Source organism: Penaeus vannamei, chromosome 35 (assembly GCF_042767895.1).
Source record: "Penaeus vannamei isolate JL-2024 chromosome 35, ASM4276789v1, whole genome shotgun sequence".
Taxonomy (NCBI): domain Eukaryota; kingdom Metazoa; phylum Arthropoda; class Malacostraca; order Decapoda; family Penaeidae; genus Penaeus; species Penaeus vannamei.
In genome coordinates, this window is record NC_091583.1 from 3,293,694 (window position 1) to 3,298,693 (window position 5,000).

A 5,000-nucleotide genomic window follows, 5' to 3' on the forward strand; every position below is an offset into this window, starting at 1 on the left:
TATATATATATATATATATATATATATATATATATATATATATGTATATATATGTATATGCGTATACTTATATATATACATATATATACATATATATATATATATATATATATATATATATTATATACATACATACATACATACATATATATATATATATATATATATATATATATATATATATATATATATATATATGAATATATATATGTATATATATATGTATATGTATATATATATATATATATATATATATCTATCTATATATATATACATATGTGTATACATACATACATACATATGTATATGTATATATATATATATTTATATATATATATATATATATATATATATATATATATATATATATATATATATATATATATATATATATATATATGTATATACACACACACACACACACACACACACACACACACATATATATATATATATATATATATATATATATATATATATATATACATATATATATATATATATATATATATATATATATATATATATATATATATATATATATATATATATATTTATGTATAATCATGTGTGTGTGTGTGTCAATAATACACATCCGCCCAAGGTCGAAAGGGAAGCTGTGCTTTACTGTCCCGGTCCAGAGGAAACAGCTGATCACACCTTCCACGCCCAAGACTTACTCGCCCGGTACTTACCCCCTCAAGCACGGCCGGAAGTACTGTCATCCGAAAAATCAAAAGCAGGCGCCCACCAACAGGACAAGGAGTCGCTGGATATAAGTCGTCGCGTCAGGCAGACCGAGGCAGAAGAAGCAGAAGCAGAAGCAGAAGGAGACCCAACAGACAGGAGAACAGGACGAGGAATTCCCCCTCTCCCCCCCCGCCCTCGGCACCCAGGGCGGGGAGTCTCTCGTGGGTCACGCCTTTACCTTCGCCAATTAACCAGCAAGCCAAGACACCTTTCATTCTCCAGGACGCATACGCCCCCAACTTCATCACAATATGTATATGTATACACACACACACACACACATACATACATATATATATATATATATATATATATATATATATATATATATATATATATATATATATATATATATATATACACACACACACACACACACATATATGCATGTTTGTGTGTGTCTGTTTGTTTATGTGTATTCGTGTATACATATATGCACGTGTGTGTGTTCTCGCTATCCTGTCGTAAATCACAGCCCAATCGAGCTCCTGTCATCCGATAAACCGCCTGAACCCCCAAGCCTCGCATCACACGAAGCCCTACGACGAGGCTTCCCAAGTTCCCAGCGACGCCCCTGGAAGCGGAACCCCGACCGGAAGCGCCCTGGTGACACGCCCGAAGGAGAGGGAAGAGAGCCAGCGCCGGGGAGTCCCCCTGGCGACACGCCCGAAGGAGAGGGAAGAGAGCCAGCGCCGGGGAGTCCCCCTGGCGACACGCCCGAAGGAGAGGGAGGAGAGCCAGCGCCGGGGAGTCCCCCTGGCGACACGCCCGAAGGAGAGGGAGGAGAGCCAGCGCCGGGGAGTCCCCCTGGCGACACGCCCGAAGGAGAGGGAGGAGAGCCAGCGCCGGGGAGTCCCCCTGGCGACACGCCCGAAGGAGAGGGAGGAGAGCCAGCGCCGGGGAGTCCCCCTGGCGACACGCCCGAAGGAGAGGGAGGAGAGCCAGCGCCGGGGAGTCCCCCCTGGCGACACGCCCGAAGGAGAGGGAGGAGAGCCAGCGCCGGGGAGTCCCCCTGGCGACACGCCCGAAGGAGAGGGAGGAGAGCCAGCGCCGGGGAGTCCCCCTGGTGACACGCCCGAAGGAGAGGGAGGAGAGCCAGCGGCGGGGAGTCCCCTGGCGACACGCCCGAAGGAGAGGGAGGAGAGCCAGCGCCGGGGAGTCCCCCTGGCGACACGCCTGAAGGAGAGGGAAGAGAGCCAGCGCCGGGGAGTCCCCTGGCGACACGCCCGAAGGAGAGGGAAGAGAGCCAGCGCCGGGGAGTCCCCTGGCGACACGCCCGAAGGAGAGAAAAGAGAGCCAGCGCCGGGGAGTCCCCCTGGCGACACGCCTGAAGGAGAGGGAAGAGAGCCAGCGCCGGGGAGTCCCCTGGCGACACGCCCGAAGGAGAGGGAGGAGAGCCAGCGCCGGGGAGTCCCCTGGCGACACGCCCGAAGGAGAGGGAAAAGAGCCAGCGGCGGGGAGTCCCCTGGCGACACGCCTGAAGGAGAGGGAAGAGAGCCAGCGCCGGGGAGTCCCCCTGGCGACCGCCTGCGACTGCCCTCTCGCCTCGCCCTCAGGAGCCGAGGCTGAACGCGTTCACCTGGTCTGAGGATTATACAGAGGCCGAGAGAACCTTGTCTGGATCGGGCGCTTTGATGAATGTCACAAAGCATCCATTGCATATTACTGATTGTGATCTATAACAAATTATTTGGTTACAATTAATTATATAAAAAAAACGCTCCTCATTAAGAAATTTGCCAACACTTGAAGTATTACTTGAGCACATGTGGGTGCCCGGGGGGAGGGGGGGGCGGCCAGGGGAGGGGCAGGGCGCGGTGGAGCCTACATGAGGGGAGGGGGGGGGCGAGGGCGGGGATGGGCAGGGGGATTGGGAATTGCACGAAGAGGGAAAGTAGGGCGCTGAGGGAGGGAGAGGGGGGGGGGGGCTGATACCCTACAGATTTGGGTAGGGAGAAGGAGGAGAAGTGGGGGGGGGGGGTCCGTGTAGGGATGGAACCAGAGGAAGGAAGAGTCGGGCATCCCACAGGAAAGAGGGAGTGGCGAGAGGGGGGGGGGGGAATCCAACATACGGGATCTTTCGAATGTCCTGTAGATCCCCTGCTCAGTAAGGGTGTGTGTGTGGGGGGGGGGAGCTAGCAGGTAAGCGGGCGCTGTCAACACTTTTTATGCGGAAAGAGCGTGTGCAATGGCCACTGATTCCTCTTAATTGACTGCTTCCAATTAAACAGCCATCGTTATCAGCCTCATTAGTACTCGTTATTGCTAATTATGTACTTATACATACACATATACATACCTGTATGTATCATCATTAACATGATCATCATAATCGTAACAATCATAACCATCACCAATATCACCATCGTCATCCTCATAACAATTATCCTCATCACAATCATCATAATCATCATCATCATCATCACCATTCCACTGCAGGACGTGGGTCGGTGACATGGAGAGGAAACTGGTAAGTACCCAGAGAGGAATGGAAAGGTCGATGCTAGAAATATATATATATATATATATATATATATATATATATATATATATATATATATATATATATATATATATATATATATATATATATATATATATATATATATATATATATATATATATATATATATATATATATATATATATATATATATATATATATACACACACACACACACACACGCACACACGCACACACACACACACACACACACTCACACACTCACACACATATCTATCTATCTATATATCTATATATCTATCTATATATATATACATATATATATGTGTGTGTGTGTGTGTGTGTGTGTGTGTGTGTGTGTGTGTGTGTATGTGTGTGTGTGTGTGTGTGTGTGTATGTGTGTGTGTGTGTGTATGTTTGTGTGTGTGTATGTGTGTGTGTGTGTTTGTGTGTATATATGTATTAGTGAGTGTGTGTGTGTGTACATACACACACACACACACTTACATATTTGCGTGTCATTTATCTTTCTCGTCACAAATCAGAGTCGCGGCTCAATTCGCCCCCCCCCCCCCTTCTTCCTCGCTCGCTCAGCACCTGAACCGAAAAGCGCCTCCGACGGCCTCCCAGACAGGGCACCGGGGCGGCCCTTATCAGCAACACGACGTCCATGCCGCTATCAGAGCACCGCCGCAGTTGCCACGTCGTGTATTACGAGGAAAATAGAGAGACGAATATTTTCTCGTCAGAAATGTCTTCCCTTCGGCAGGCGAGAGACTTTATCGAGAGACGAATATTTTCTCGTCAGAAATGTCTTCACTTCGGCAGGCGAGAGACTTCATCGAGGATAATGATTACCTAAGGAAAACGTTTGCTTTTCGAGCGAGTGGAGAGCAGAACGAAGTGGAGAGGAGAACGAAGTGGAGATGAGAACGAAGGGAATGTTGTAGCATAGTGAGAGAATGTGTGTTTAGTAGGGAATGTGGGAATGTAGTGTGTGTACGCGGAGTATGAATGTAGAATATGTGCGTTTATTGGGTGTCGATTTAATGCAAGTACTATGTCATTTATATATGCTGAATGTAATTACCACCTGCATGTAATTACCACCTGAATGTAGCATATGTACAGAATATGCGAAGACCGTGAATGCCTGTGTTACGTATGTATGTATGTATGTAACGCAGGTTTTTTAGAGTGTGAATGCAGACTAGAATACAGAGATATGTGGTAGCGTAGAGGTAGACCGTAGATTCGCATCTATCGCAGTTCCTGAGGATACGTCTGAACGATCTGTCGGCGAAGGGGGAGGAAGGGGAGAGGAGTGGGGGGAGGGGGAGGAGGGTCGTCTGCTGCTGCTGCCAACTCGACGTACAAACAAGCACAGCGATGCAGCGGTATCTCTCAAATCACGGACATCGAAGCTTCCAGATCGCGCACAAGAAACAAACCGGTGCAGGTCGGGGATTATTATAAATACGTTGCGAGCATAATTCCTTCAGGCGGGAGAAAGGAAACGATGAAATAAATAAATATAGGGGCGGCAGCGGCGTTGCCATCCGGATGTTCCTCATTTTAGTTCTTGGTTTATACTAGCGTCTAAATTTGAGCTGAAATGTTTGAGGGCGCGAGGCGTGAGACCCCCCCCCTCTCCCCCCCGTACCCCCTCCCCCTCCTACTCGTGCCATTACACCATAACATTCAAATATGTGTGCGCCGTCTGAACGCTCGCGAGTAGAGAGCCAAGAGAAGGAGGGAGAGGAAGAGTGAAGGGGAGGGAGAGAAT

General features: G+C 47.2%; 1 protein-coding gene across 1 annotated transcript in view; it reads left to right on the top strand.

Annotated features, from left to right (window-relative positions):
• LOC138859333 (basic salivary proline-rich protein 3-like) overlaps positions 1-2,319 on the top strand; it is a 4,112-nt gene extending 1,793 nt beyond the window's left edge. Inside the window, exons 2-3 of the mRNA XM_070114130.1 lie at positions 642-911; positions 1,271-2,319. Of these exons, the coding sequence (XP_069970231.1) occupies positions 642-911; positions 1,271-2,319 (1,319 nt within the window). The remainder of the gene's footprint in view (positions 1-641; positions 912-1,270) is intronic.
• The last annotated feature ends 2,681 nt before the right edge of the window (positions 2,320-5,000 follow it).